The sequence below is a fragment of the Protopterus annectens genome, chromosome 13.part0 (genome assembly GCF_019279795.1).
Source record: "Protopterus annectens isolate FY-2018-M chromosome 13.part0, PAN1.0, whole genome shotgun sequence".
NCBI lineage: Eukaryota > Metazoa > Chordata > Ceratodontiformes > Protopteridae > Protopterus > Protopterus annectens.
In genome coordinates this window covers 514321238-514335196 of record NC_056747.1, presented here as the reverse complement: position 1 = coordinate 514335196, position 13959 = coordinate 514321238, and the positions used below count along the sequence as shown (strand labels likewise).

The window sequence follows — 13959 nt, the reverse complement described above, 5'->3', positions numbered from 1 at the left end:
AGTTTGCCTAGTATCATGACGAGGGGGAATCTATACCACTATAAGGCATATGGTTTTAGGGGAATTTGGTTTTAGGAATAAGGTAAGAATTTCTGCACTGGAGAATTTTGTGATGTTTTCTGGGGTTCCTATTACGTGATTGAAGAAGCATTATGTTGAATACGTCTTGATCGACAGTAAAAGAATGAAACAGAAAAATAGTGAAGTGGCTTTTAAGCGAATTCTTCCCCGGGGAAAGAATTCGCTTGGCTGCTTGGTTACTTTGCTGTTTTCGGCACTGTAGTGCGATCTTGGAGTTGGTATATTTAAGTAGGTTAGGTGTGGGGGGCACAGCCACCCCATGTCGGGGTGTGTGGGGGTGAAGCCCCCCATTTTATGTACTGTTTTAAAGAATTTTTATTTTTTGGAACAGCAATTTTTTTCCCTTGAAAAAAAAATCACTGTTCTCGGGTTTTGACATTGTAAGCTTTCTGTTACATGGGGTCGATTAATCATCATTCGCTTATTTAAGCATTCAATGATGTAATATAGACCCTGTTTTCTGAGTAGGTGGTTATAGTATAAGTATTTTGGAAGATTAGAGCTAGTCCACCCCATTTCTTCTGTGGTCTATATAGCCTAACAATATTATAGCCTAATGGTAGAATTTCTGTGTCTTTTATTTCAGGATTTATCCAATATTCTGCTGCAGCAATGGCATCTGGGTTATACTGATTTATCCAGGCATGGAAGCTGGAGGTTTTATTACATATACTGCTAAGGTTTAACTGTAGTGTTTTAGGGTGATAGCTTTGTTTTATGGTTTGGTGTTCCTGGGTTGGGGGATAAATGTTACCACACTGATCAATGGCAGAGACTGATGGTTTATGTGTTATGGAAGATGCAATTATAATGGTATTAATTTTAATTTTATGTTAGGATAGAGTCTGTTGGCTTTTCTAGGTTTGGGATAGCAGACAAAGCCCATGCAAAATAAGCTTGGGGAGCTATTTGAATAACTGGTAGGAAAGACATTATGTAGTGATGAGTAAGTTACAGTTGGGGTATGCACTTTGAGAGCTGATGTGGATGGGGATGTTAGGTGGGAGAGGAGGAGAAGGAGTAAGATGAGTAAGGAGGGAGCAGCATGGTTGTAGTATGAAGCAGATTATGATACAGTTCAGAGGGTAAGGAGTTAGAATTCTAAGTAGATATTAAAAGAATGTTATGGGGAAAGAAAGGGGAGGACCAGTAGAAAAACTGGGTGGGATAAAATGGAAGGAAATGCAGTGCAGAAGGATAAGTAATGAGTAAGTTAATGAATTATGTGTATGGAGTGGCAAGTGTGTGTTGGGGTGGAGTAAAGAAGAATACAAGTGTAGATGATGGGGTGGGTGGGAGAGAAAAGGGAGGAGCAGTAGAGAAACTGGGTGTCATAAAATGCAAGGAAATGTGTAGAAGGATGACTAATGAGTAAGTTAATGAGTTGTATGTATAGATTGGTGAGCATGTGGTGGGTGGAGTAAAGGGGAGTACAAATGTAAATGACAGAATGGGTGAGAATTGGGGGTAGGGTAGGGGTGCAACGTGAAGCCTGAGTGTAGTGAGGGCTGAACAGAGCAGGTTCATACCTGTGCTAGTGCACAGTGGAAGAAAATCATCAAAGCTCCTAGGAAGTAAGAAGGGTTCTATATTTTAAAGCAATGTAACATCCACATAGTTTGTTTGCATTAGTTATTGCTTAAGCATATACTTGCAAGCTGAAATACAGCAAAACGCAAATATAAGGGAAAAACCTTGCTCTACAATAGTTTGTTATAATGTATTTATTAATTAAATAATGTGCAGTGGTGCTTAACAAACCTGACAATCTAGCAGAGCTCGTCAGTAGTCTTGGGATTGGGGGGACGTCCTCTAGCTGCATGCACACTGAGTCAAAATAAGAGTATTCATAAACTGAACTGTGGATGAACTATCAGATTTACATTTAGATATTAAAATGTATTTATTGGCTAGCCTCCTTGTGGTGTAAACCTTGGATATAGATGATTGTCACTGGTGAAGTAACACCCTGACCTCATGTGCAAAAATAGGAAAAAGGGGTTATGGAGGGATGAATTTAATGCCTACTTTTTAAATAGAACATACTGCCATAGGAGGTCTTGGGCTAGTTTGTCACTAGAGATTAAAAAGGTGTTCACTTACTTAGGCATGTTGTAATAGACTGGGGAGTGGGTCTTTGGCACTTTCAAGATATGTTATTGAAATAGAATAGATAACTGGAAAAAATAGAAAAATCAAAAGGGTAGAGTTAAAAAAAGATTTATAACATTAGCAGATAGAAATATGTATAATTAAAAGGAAAACTTCTATATACAGGACATAGTTTCAAAATAACCGACACTCAGCTGTTTCTCTGGTACACCCTTAGCTTAGTAAATAAAGATGCATTAAGGATGGACATCAGGGAATGATAAGAGTGAGATATGAACAAAATAAAGGGGCTAAATGTGCAATAGGCAGACCGTAGAACATAAAGTTAATGAGATAAAATTAAAGATCATGTGCAGTTTCTAGTGGAAAATTGGAAACAATACACACTTTAATTTTTCTTTCTGTAAACAAGCACTGAGATTAATCAGCAGTATGGAATAACAGCACTTAATGTGGTAATGCCCACTGGCTTTAATTCCTGGATTGTATTTCACCCAATCATGTTTTAAATTTGAGTATTTAACAACAGAAAAACAAAGTATAAACCACACTAATGCATATTATGGAATATGAGCATAATTAACAAATTAAGAGTAGGGCAACTCTAGACATCCCTCATTTATTAACCAGAAAAATTAAATACCACTTTTTTCACTGCATAAGTTAGCAACGTTGTTTTGTATCACTGTTTTTACTTCAGATACATTTGTTTGACTGTTTTCTTCATTTCATCTCTCTGTATTACCTCTGCACTGTCCTGTGATTACCAAAATATCACTGTAAATAGAAAGCTGACATTTGAGCTATCCCAAGATTATTTATGGCATAGGGGTGACATCAAACCTCAAAATAAGAGTACCCATCTACAACCAAATATGTTGACTTTCTCTTCTGATTAAACATGTATATCCTGTGAAAGGTGCAGAAACCTAACATTGTTTGCCTCACAGAGCTTTTTGATTTCCAACTTGGTAATCTGATGGTGATGAGGATCGATTAGAAAAGTAACTTCCCCCACCCCCACACTATCGTCTGCTTCAAATTAACCTTTGTATGTATCTCTCCTTAGTCATCAAGGAAGTTTTTCTTCATTGCTAAGAACCAACCTCAAGGCTATTATTTTTATCTCATTGAACACTAACACGACATTTGATCTATCCTGCTTCACTTATAACTGCCAGTAATTCCCCATCACATACTAGTATTCATTTCTTCCTCTTTCTTTAGGTGTTTCTTCATTTGCAGCATATCCTTCATGTAAAGTGCCCTTGTCTTTTGTTCTAACATGTACCCTTTTTACTCTACTTTATTTGCAGTTTTATAACTTCCTTAGTCTAACAACAGTACTTCCCAGATTAATCTTGTACCTGAGTGCTAAGTGTACTATAGTATTTCTGATTTTGTGATCCTACTTTGGATTGTTTAATTTTTAATTATTATGTATTTATTAATTTATCTAGGTAATCAAACTGGTAATTCTTGGAATCTTTTCTGCCATGACCTACCCAACAATGACAAGAATACATGCAATGTACATTTATAATTTACTGTATTCTGTAAACTAGCATGTTTTTTTTATAGGTGGCAGGAAATTAGGGTACTCAGACAAGCCCCACATGAACACTGGAACTCAGGACAGTACCTTAGACAATGAAGCTGTGAAGCTACAATGTTAACCAGTAAATCCCTATGTTCATAACCAAAAATGTCTTTCTGCAGTTTGCACATTATATACACCTCACATTTTACTCCTATTTTGTATCTGTAAACAATCATCGTGTGCCTGTTGAGCTTACTCCTTCAAAAGATGGTAAGTAAATAAAATATTACATAGGCAGTCTAAACCTTGTATCATTATTGTCACTTTTATGATTATGTCTTATGTGTTTATTGTATTTCTTCATTTTATTGGATGTTTGTCATTGTTTTCTGCTGTGTTGCTATGACTTATGTTAGCTGCTGTCATGAAAATATTTGTAGAAGGATGCATGCCACAAAGCTGTCTGCTTAAAGAAAGTTCTAAGAGTAAGAAAAAAAAATAGATCAGTAGTATTAAACAAAAGAAATGGCAGTCGGCCATTACCAGTGGAAGGGGAAATCCAGAAACATTGATTCCTGCTGTCCATCCTAAAGGCAAAAAGAAGCCATCCTCATACTTTGGTGGCAACCACCTCGCAAATGGTGTGTTAGCAGCTCCTGAACGAGGGTTTTGCCTGCAATATAAAGAAATCACTTATAGTTTTGTACATACAGTTCTGGTGTTTCTCAGTGCTCCAACAACACATTATTAACTAAGTTCTGCAACTTGTGCAGTAGTCAGAAAAATAAACAGATAGATGAAGCATTTCTTATCTGCTGCAAGAAATACATTTCTTGTGCTTGTTTTGTACTTTAGGTTCAAGCAAACCCAAACTGTAAACTCATTGCATATCCAAAAAGAAATGCAATATCATTGTGCATGTAACTGATTATTTGTCCATCATCTATGCCATAATTGTGACCATCCTGTTATCTGTCCATTCTCCCCCCATACTCCTAACCTCTTCTTCAGTGCAGGCACCTTAGGTATGTATTTATCTGTAATGCAGGTAATTCATGTAGTATTACCACCTGCTTCTTAGTTTGTTCACAACCCACTTTCAACTTCACTTTCAGTAACAAAATACCCTAACTGTTCTTTCTCCTATTACGTATCTAATAAAAAAAATCCTTTTCTTGTGTTTCAGTTCACTAGCCAGTTCCAACTACTTTTCTGCTTTGGCTTGTGTAACAAATTTTCCCTCCCTTTCAAATTTCTTATATGAGTTCTATTCCACCCACTGCCATTTATTTTCCAGTATGCCTTTCTTTTCTTCCATGTAATTTTCTTCTAAGTTATGCACTTAAAGATGCATTATAATTTTCCTCACTCCTTTTCTTATTTGTTCTGATACTAATTTGCATTTCTTTCAAAATTGCTTCTGCCTCAAATTATCTGCTGTCTTCTTCTGTCTCCTCCCTTCTATACTGCTCAAGTCCACACTTCACAACTTATGAAAATTTGTCTAAATCTCTATTTTCACTTTAGCTTCTCTCTCTCTTATTCCTGCATGGTACTGTCAACCACAGAGTAAAGTGAATAATCCTGCCAAACATTTCTTTCATTCTGCTTCTTAACTTACTTTTTATGCCCAAGTTGGTCCCACAGGGCCTGTAATGTTTGCTTATGGAAACCTGCTGTGGTAATTATATGGTTGGGGAAAATGTTGCCAGAACATAAAATTCATGTACTTTGCTAGCAGAGGGTTACAAAAGAGAGTTATTGAGATGGATAGAAACATGTCAGGTGTTGCTGACATGGGGAAGGGGGTACCTATCATTTAATCAAAGCTCCAATTCACCGAATGTCTATTCATCAAATTTAAAGCATTGAATACTATTTCAGCAAAGGATTACATCATCAAAAGTTTTTCTCAGAAAGGGAGTTAGTTGGCCGTTGTAACAAATTTGCCCTTTTCCCCAATGTAGTGTGATCTCAGAGTTGGAATATATAATTGGGAGGGTGTGGGGGCACAGCCCCCCCCACCTTGGTGAGTTTAAAATAATGTAATTTGTGTTACAATCGCTGTGGTGGCCAACTAGTTTTTTTCCCTGAGAAGTCTTTTTGATGATGTAATTCTTCACTGAAATGGTGTTCTATGCTTTCAAGTTTGATGAATAGACGTTTGGCGAATTGGGGCTTCAATGAAATGAAATAGACACGGAGAAGGACTGCATCATCATTTCTGAATATATAGTGATTGATTGCTTTGGGAGTCAAGACCATAAAATGAAGAAATTACCTATACAACAGCTCCTACTATTAGCTAAGATTTCTAACTCACACACTGATTTGAATGTCAGTTTATGGGGTACACTTTTGAATCAGGTGGCCTGTGAGGCTACATTGGATATCGTCAACAGATATGCAAAGCTGAGTACAGAAAAAGCAACAGTATCAAGTATAAATGTAAGAAGACAATGAAGAAACTGCAATGTGTGGAACTGACCAAAGCAAAGAAAAAAGACCTCTACATGCTTAGAGTTTCTTTAAGCACATGGAGTACCAAATGAACAACTGATGGAAGCATTAAAAGCATGGAGATAAGAGGTAAGTTTGTTGTGAGAAAGAATGCATTACTTCACTATATACTCATACAGCAGCATTGCCACTAGATAAATAATGACTGTGGAAGTGGAACAAATGTTTGGTAAAACTGGGACTGTAGAGTGTTTTCCACTGTTTTTGTCCCTCCAGTTTTTCCTCCTATTTCTTGTTATTTTACATATATGCATTATCACTAATAAACTCAACTTCAGTTGTCAATAGTGTAAATAATGCAGATACATGTTTTTATCAACATATTTTAGTATCACATACAATGTATATAAACCTATAAGATATTGTAATGTATTCCTCTGTAATTGTTTGTTTTCATTTTTGTATCTTTGCAATGTACTGTGTTATTCTTGGTTTACAGAGCTTTTCTTCCTGGGCCTCAGCTGCAAATGGGATTGTATGTCTCAAACTTTCCTGGAAAACAAAAGCCAATAAGTAAATAAATAAGAGGGCTAGTACATAATGACATTAAACCATCTTATAATGAATGATCTGATGTTGTTATTCTTCTTTCCATTCATCACTGATAGGTTTAGTTTCAAGGCCTTGGAACCAAGTTGGCCTAATAACAAGCTGGCGCCAGCCAAAAAACTCTCGAGCTAAGCTTCTACCCAGAATGCCCTTCTACCTGTTACCCCAGATCTCATTTGCCACATAGTCATAAAGCCGCATTTCAGCCAAGCTCTCAGCTAAGTGAAAACTTTTTTGATATTTTGTGTGAAAAACTCTTTGAGATTTCCTGCTTTATTGAGCATTAGCCTTTCTTGTGTTAAATTACCAGTTAGATCTTGTTCTGTCTTCCTCCTTACTTTACCCATTGGTAAACTTTCAGGTACAATTTTGTTGGTACGGCCCTCTCTCTTTACCCTTGTGGTATTCCTCCAATACCATAGTTGGTATTTCCTTTTATGTCCTAACCTGCTAGTGCCTTTCATAGTAAGTTTCTGTTAAAGGTGTATCTATAACTACTGTGTGCTTTTTGAACTCTGTCCGAATTGCTAAAGCAGACTTGTTTTGACTTGGTTTTGAAGTGTTAGCCTGTTGTGTCTCTGATGCTGGATAAGAAGGGTACTGCAGGTTTTAAGCATTGTACTTCGTGTAATGGCAAGTTACCTAATAGTGACTCTCACGATGATTGTGTGTATTATTTGTGGGTGCCCCATCTTTTGGTGCAACCTCCCTTTGGCATTTGTCAAAGTTTCAGTCAACGCCTTCTGAATGAGCGCAAGAATAAATTGATTCTGAAAGGGTTACTTAAATCTCCCTTTTCAGAGTCCATTGATGCGATGGAGGTCTCAACCCCTCCTACTAAAGACAAAAAGAGGTCCCACTTGGTTCCCTCTTTGCCCTCGGGTGATCAGGGTAAGCCTGTGAAACCAAAAGTTCCTAAGTTGTCTTTGGAGCATAAATTGACCTTGTCGGCACCATCCTTGTCAGCTCCGAGCTCTTCAAAACTTACAATATTGGCACAAGTTTCGACTCCGATTCTGCCTCCGCCACCAATAATAGACCTCACCATGCCTGCTATGACTTCAGCACCTGTGATCACTCCAGTTCAGTGCATTCCTTTGGTGCCTACCTCTGATTTGACATTGGAACCCTCCGCTTCAGCTCAGAGTGCCCCTTCGGCACCAAGCGTTGTTCCGTCTTCAGTTCCGATTAAACTGGACTTGACCCCTTTAATCCCTGACTTGAAACTTGAGACATCGGTACCAGCAGACCTTGCAACATGGACCCAATACTCTCCATCTGTAAATCCGTTCCTAGGTCAGACGTATAGCCCATTCATTGATCGACCTGACTCCCCATCGGGAGTATCCACTAGATCTACCAGGACCCTATCAGAACTCGATGTGGTGCATCTTGTGGACCAGCTGTTGGAAGCCCGGGGTATACCCACACCTTCTAAGGCCCATCTACCTCCAGGACCTGGGTTAGTTTTTCCGCGGACTCCATCTTACTCTCCTCCTTCGACCATTCTGGTTCCGAAGCTTTCTGCTCTGACGTTCTTCTCGGAACCCACCACTTTGGCACCTATAGTGGACCTCAGGCTCTGGGTTTGCCCCTTTGGTCCTCGGTTACTATGGAACCGGTCCTTCCTCTATCTCGGGATTGGGGGGGTGGACTCCTCAGCTTGGGGCACAGTTCCGAGTGTGTCTTCAGTTCCATCCTCGGTGTTGGTTGTCTCGTCTGCACCGATCCTACTTGGGGCTCCATCCACAGGGGTGGGTTAGTCAGAGTGGGGTGTGACCCTGGTCCCTAGGTTGTCTTTCTCAGTTCTGGGCTGCCATCGTTCTTCGGGCAGATCTGCTTTCAATGCGATGGAGAGGGCTCTTGCTTCTGGGAACACTCCATTGACATTAGAACCCTAGTTCTCACCCCCTGAGCTACAGCTGACACAGACCACCTTCCTGGGCACCTGGCAGAGGAGCCGCAGGACACCTCTGTTCAGGGTACCCGCACTTCTGAGTCTTCCTCAGAGTCTCCCACTGAGGAGCCCCCTTGAAAGAGATCGTGCAAGAGGAAGCATGTAGACTTGCCCAAGGAGTCTCTAACAGAAGACATGGATTATGATGATGGTGAAGGGTCCCCACGGTCACCTCCTGATGATATCTCTTTTGGAGACATCCTTGAAATGCTGAAACAGAGAGGTGACTGGAAGCCCTTCAACCCTTTGTCTGAGGAGTCCGTGTTCCTGCAGGCTTTTCACACCTGGCCATCTACCTCTTGGGTGACCCCACCTGCTGAGGAGCTTGTCCAGCTCATTGTGCAGTGTGCTTGGAAGAACCCTGATTCCACTGAGGCGATCCCTCAAAGACCTGACAAAATTCTTTCCCCACCCAAGGAGAACCCGCACTGGTCCAGAGGGTTACTAGTCAATGCTATGGTGGTGGGGGCCACGAAAAAGGACTTGTCTGAGGAGAGTCCAGCTATCCACCAGCCCAACAGAGAGTCCCAGGAGGGGGACAGACTTGGGAAGTGAGTTTATGCATCAGCGGCCTTTGCCATATGGTCTCTGAACTACATGGCACATTTTATGAGGCTCCAGAGGGACTTGATCACCGAACTCTCTGGAAACCGCACAGGACAGGTGTCTGATGAGGTAAGGGATAAAGCCGCCTCACAGCTTGCAACCCTGGAATCGATTTCCAACTCGTCCATGAGGTTGCTATTGCATGCAACCGAAGGGGCAGCTAGAGCCGCAGGTTCAAGCATTGTCATGAGTCGTCATGCCTGGATGCACATTTGTGACCTCATGGATCCCTTTGAGTCTTCTTTTCTGAATGCTCCCATCAAAGCATCGTCCCTATTTGGCTCCAAGATGAAGGACATGCTAGCCAGGTGCAAGCAAGACAGCAAGACCCTGTCTGCCATAGGCCTATGGTTTTCCAACCCTCAACGTTCCTTTTCCAGGAATCAGAGGAGTGGGAAAATGTGGCACAAAAAAATCTGAGGGTCCTTTCCCTGCTGCATGTGGTGATGATACCCCCAGGGACAGAGGGGGTAAAAATTCCAGAAGACGTCCCTACAGGGGCAGAGGGGGTCCTCATAACCAGGGCTCCAGGGATTCCTTCTCTAGACAGCCTTACCAGTGCTGCTGAAGAGCAGCCCGATTGCTTACCTCTGGAAGCAGTCAGGGGTCATTTTTCTCTGCACCATGATGCCTGGCACTCTATTAGCACCGATCATTGGGTGCAGAGTATAATCACCAGAGGTTACACCATTCCCCTTTCTTGTCAACCAAAATTTCCAAATTCCGATGTTCCACCTGGTCAAAGGGAAGATGCAGCTTCAGAAATATTAAGGCTGTCTCAAAAAAGAGACATTCAACCAGTCCCACCAGTCCAATGCTGATCCAGATTCTACTCAAGATTCTTTTTGGTGCCAAAAAAGACAGGACTGGAGACCCATTCTGGATCTCAGTAGCTTAAACAAGTCTGTCACCCAAACAAATTCTGGGTGGTCATGGTTCAGTCCATTCTCCCTTTTTTAAGGGAAGGCGATTGGATGTGCTTGATAGATCTCAGGGATGCATATTACCACATCAAAATGGACAAATGCTCCAGGTGTCTTTTTCACTTTTGGCTGGGAGCCAGTCCCTGTCAATTTCGTGCCCTGCCATTTGGTCTCTCTACAGTCCCCAGAGTGTTCACAAAGTGTTTGGCAGTGGTCACAGCTCACTTGAGACTACAAGGATTCCAGATGTTTCCATATTTGGACAACTGGCTCCTCACTGCCCCCACCAAGCATCTGCTGGTAACAGCCCTGCATTACACTTTCTCTCTGGCAGAAACTTTGGGCATAACAGTACACTGGGAGAAGTCAAACCTTACTCCTACACAGCAAATAGAATTCATTCAATACCTGGTCTTGTCTAGTGTCACTACCAACCCACAGACTCCAGTGATTGAGGCTCCAGCTCCGGGTGATTCTCTGTCAAACAAAAGTTTCAACAAGGGAGGTTCTTCAGGCTCTAGGATCCATGGCAGCTTCAATTCCAATGGTGCCCCTTGTGAAGCTGCATATGCGAATCCTGCAGTGCCTACTTCTTTCACAGTGGTTCCCAAACTATCACCCTCTTATTTCCCAGATTTATAAAACCAACTCCTGCAAGCAGGACCTTCTTTGGTGGATGAAGTCAGATGCAGAACTTTGGAGTCACCCATCCCAGTCTCCCCAGCCCAAGGCCATTGTGACCATGGATGCTTCCTTGATCGGGTGGCGGGCCATTTCCAGGGAAAGGCAGTCCAAGGTGCATGGTCTACCCTAGAGGCCAACCTGCATATCAACATTCTAGAAATGAGAGTGGTGCTGTTAGCATTACAGGCATTTCACCTGGTTCTCCCTTCTGGGATGATTGCAATTCAGTCAGACAATATGTCAGTGGTCTGGTATATCGACAAGCAAGGAGGAACCAAGTCCTAACCCCTGTGTCGAGAGGCCATGAGAATCTGGCAGTGGGTGATAGCTTCCAACCACTTTCTGATAGCAACGCATATCCTGAGAAGCTCCAATGTAATTGCGGACAAATTAAGCAAATGCATCATCCTGCCTCACGAGTGGTCCCTCAATCCCAAGGTGGTGACAGAAATCTTCAGCCACGGGGGCCAGCCTTGCTGTGATCTTTTTGCCTCCCCATTGAACAACAAGTGCAGCTGCTATTTTGCCTTGCTCCCCCCAGAGGGGGAGTCCCCGAGGGATGCTGTGATCCATGATTGGCCCACGGGACTTCTTTATGCTTATCCCCCCATCCCACTTATCCCACAGTTCTTAAAGAAAGCTCTTTGGTTGAGATGCAAGGTGAACCTCATAGCTCCATTCTAGCCTTGACAAGTTTGGTTCCCCTTTCTCCAGCCTCACCTAGTATACCCGCCGTGGATTCTGGACCCTCGTCCAAATCTGATTACTTACCCCCAGGGGTTGAGCCACCCAAATCTGTCCAGTCTCAAGCTAACGGCTTGGTTTCTCCACTTCCATTAGTTGCCAGGCAAGCTATTCAGGACATCATTCTGGCCTCTCATAAACCAGATGATCCACCAGAAGACTATATCAGGATAAATGGAAAAGGTTCTCCATCTGGTTTAAGTATAACATGCTAGACTTGTATTTGGCTCCTGTAACTTCAGTGCTGCAATACCTGACTAAGTTTTTTGATAATGGAACCTCTGCCTCTACTGTATGAGTACACCTGGTGGCAATTTCTAATTTCCACAATGGTGTAGCTGGCATCCCCCTCATCTCCTTACGTCTATGTGAAACCTTTCTCAAGGGAACTTCTCACATCAGGCCTGCTGTTGGCCTGTGAAACCATGGAACCTCACTTTAGTCCTTCAGTCTTTGACACAAAACCCATATGGACCTGCAGCAAAGTGTGACCTAAAGTTCTTTTTCTGGAAATCTTTGTTCTTAGTAACCATCACATCAGCCAGATGGGTCTCAGAGCTGCAGGCATTGTGTATCAACAGGCCCTATCTGGTCTTCCATAAAGACAGAGTATCACTCCAGACGAACCCATCCTTCCTCCCAAAGTCTTTTCTGATTTCTCCTTTAACCAGACCATTGATCTACCAGTGTTCTTCCTGAATTTTTCCAATAAAGGAGAGTACTGCCTGCATTCCTTGGATGTACATAGGCAACTGGGATTCTACTTAGACAGGACCAAGCCTATCTGTAAGTCTGAACAGCTTTTCATTTCCTTTTCTGGGCCTAGAATGGGAAATTCTGTTTCCAAGGTTACATTATCAAAATGGCTGAGAAACTGCATCCGTTTTATCTACTCCCTCACAAAAGAACCTATACCAAAGGTTAAAACTCACTCCACTCGGTCTATGGCAGCATCTGTAGCTTTCCATTCCAGGGCTTCCATGGATGATATTTGCACAGCCGCTACTTGGGCTAAACCTCATACCTTTATCAATCATTACAAATTGGACCTGGACTTCAGAGGGAGAGCTGCCTTCAGCTCAATGGTACTCTGGAAATGTTCTTCCATAAGGGCCACCCATGGACCTCAAGGTAGCTTGGGATTCTGTCCCATCAGTGATGAATGGAAAGAAGATTACCAACATCAGATAAAGAAGTTATGTCTTACCATAATGTTCCATCTGTGTTGTTCATCTTCTTTCACTCAGCAAAGGCTCCTGGGGGATGCTTTGGGTCCTAATGGTGTACTAGGGCATTTGCACAGAAGTGGCCTCGGTTTTACTTCTCTATCTTCAGCAAACTCAATCTGCGGTAACGGGGAGAAGGGCATTCTGGGTGAAGCTTAGCTCGAAAGTTTTTTGGCTGGCATGAGCCTGGTAATAGGCTGACTTGGCTCCGAATGCTCAGAACCAAACCCATCAGTGATGAATGAGAGAAGATGAAGAACACAGATGGAAAGTTATGGTAAGATATAACTTCTTCTTTTGAGAGAGTGGGGACAGAGTTATTTGTTTATCTATTTATTTTTAGGTCATGTGAAGGAAAAGCAAGAATGCATGCCATAGAAGTTGTTTCTAGTGAATACAAGAAGGAAACTATTTAGAAGCAGATCTGATATATAAGGGATAAAGCAGCACTGTTCTGTGATAAAAATTATTGTGAAATCTAAGTTTGCCACATGGATTGGAAGATGGGAATGTTTAGAGAACAAAAATACTGTAAACATTTTTGAAGTGATGTGGATTGGAAGTGACAAGGGTGTAATTTCTTGTTATGGTCAGCCAAAGATTCATTAGGTATATAATAAGCAGGGTCAGCCAAAGATTCAATATTTATGTAATAAGGAGGGTTATGTAAGTAAAGAATGCCCTAATAGAAAATTATCTAAATGTAGGGGAATTTTTTCATGAATCTGAAAAATGTGTTAAGAACTATATGGGTAAGCATCACACTTTCAGCCAGATTACACTGTAGTGTTAAAAAAAAAACAGTCCCATACAAGAACAAAACAAAAGGATACAGATGATCCTTGGGAGACTAGATATGATAGCACAAGAAAATTAACTCCAGAGTCTAAAACATGTAAGCATAAAAATGTGGTTGGTTTACATTTAAGTGAACTTGATAGTATGGAATATTGGATTTTGGAAACCAAAGCAGAAACTTTAGGAATGTCAGTTAGTGTCAGAAAGTGCAGAAAAAAA

At 41.5% G+C, this 13959-nt stretch overlaps 1 protein-coding gene across 1 annotated transcript in view; it reads right to left on the bottom strand.

Annotated features, from left to right (window-relative positions):
* The window catches only part of MPO (myeloperoxidase), a 622068-nt gene that overhangs the window by 359937 nt on the left and 248172 nt on the right, over positions 1-13959 (bottom strand). Inside the window, exon 5 of the mRNA XM_044054141.1 lies at positions 4277-4406. Within this exon, the coding sequence (XP_043910076.1) occupies positions 4277-4406 (130 nt within the window). The remainder of the gene's footprint in view (positions 1-4276; positions 4407-13959) is intronic.